Genomic DNA, 1,429 nt, shown 5'->3' with positions numbered 1-1,429 from the left:
ACCATTGTTAAATATGGCTTATTTCTGTGTACTCTTGTCTATTTCTATATACTCTTGGAGACGATGATAATAATTGCCAACTTGCCATTGACCGCCGGCGGTATTGTCCAATATTCAACTTTCCAATTTTTTTTTCTCACCCAGTCTGATATTTATGGAGGGTGCGACGAACTCTAACTAAATGCCAAAAAAAAATGAAAATTAAAGTTTGATTACTTTTTTTTTGATAAAATAATGATTTCTTTTAATTTAAAGTAGAAAAAAAAAATCCATAATTTGACCCTTAACAAAGAGAAAAGAGAAAGAAGAAAAATATAATATATATTTGTTACAAGGCAAGTCTGCAAACAAAAGTTTTGTATAATTCAATTGTGTTATTGATAACAAATATAATAAAAAACAAGGATTGAAGAAAAGAAAGTAAAAGAAGCTAGACTACTGAAATTCCATCTCCTCATCCAAAGCAAACAATTCAGTTTGAGAAATCCTCCTCTGTAGCAGCCTTGAGAACAGAGAAATCAAAGCGGTTGGCATAAGGATCCCAGTGGAAACCAACCTCATGGCCGGACTTGAGAGACCTTCTTTTGACAAAGTCTTTAATCCAATTGGCCATGAAGACATAGCTTCTAGAAGAACCCCATCTCTTGAACACAAGACTGTGCATTGACTGTGTGTCAACGTCCCATATCTCGACCTCCATTCCTTCTTTCTGGTTCTCGTCGTACCCCAACACCGCTGCCACCAGCGGCTCCGCCATCTCCTTCGGAAGCAACAGCCTACTCAAGCTCCCCACGTCGCTGCTGTTCAGCACCTTCTTCAGCTTCCATGGATCGTCATACATCATTAGCTCAGTTGAACATCCCCATGAAAACGACGGTTTCTTGTTTTCTTCCCTTTTTCTCTTCTTGATTCTCTCCAAACATGAAGAGGTTTGTTCACGACATGCATCCACCGCCATTGATAAGCAAGTGAAAGAATCATAATTTTCTTGATCACAAGAATCGCATTCCGCTCCACTTCTCAATCTCAAATGCAAGCAGCAACTCTTTCTCTTCTTTATCATCATTCTTGGATTATAATTATCACTTTGCATTTCTTATTTGAAAGAACCCATACTCTCCTATATATACTAATTTTCGGGAAGTCAAGTTTCAAGTACCATTTCATTTATCATTCATATCTAAATCTTTTAATCAGTTATATCATTTATCTAAGTAATGATATCAATCATTTAATATCTTATCTTTTTTTAAAATGAATACATCTTTTGAGTTTTATCAAAGATAAATTTTTTCTGTTAAGAGGTTTCAGTTTCCCGTTTTTGCTTTTGGGGTCTTCGCCCCTCCTTTCTCTGAAAAAAAAAAAAAAATTATTTATATTGAAACACAATTAAACATATTCATTGAATTAAAAAATTTCTTTTGATTTT

At 34.7% G+C, this 1,429-nt stretch overlaps 1 protein-coding gene across 1 annotated transcript; it reads right to left on the bottom strand.

Moving 5' to 3' along the window:
- LOC107615739 (B3 domain-containing protein At2g33720-like) lies at positions 389-1,161 on the bottom strand. The gene has a single exon (XM_016317776.2). The coding sequence runs from the start codon at positions 1,091-1,093 to the stop codon at positions 473-475; it is 621 nt and encodes a 206-aa protein (XP_016173262.2). The 5' UTR covers positions 1,094-1,161; the 3' UTR covers positions 389-472.

This window comes from Arachis ipaensis, chromosome B09 (assembly GCF_000816755.2).
Source record: "Arachis ipaensis cultivar K30076 chromosome B09, Araip1.1, whole genome shotgun sequence".
In the NCBI taxonomy this organism is placed as follows: domain Eukaryota; kingdom Viridiplantae; phylum Streptophyta; class Magnoliopsida; order Fabales; family Fabaceae; genus Arachis; species Arachis ipaensis.
This window is presented reverse-complemented; position numbering and strand designations above follow the sequence as displayed.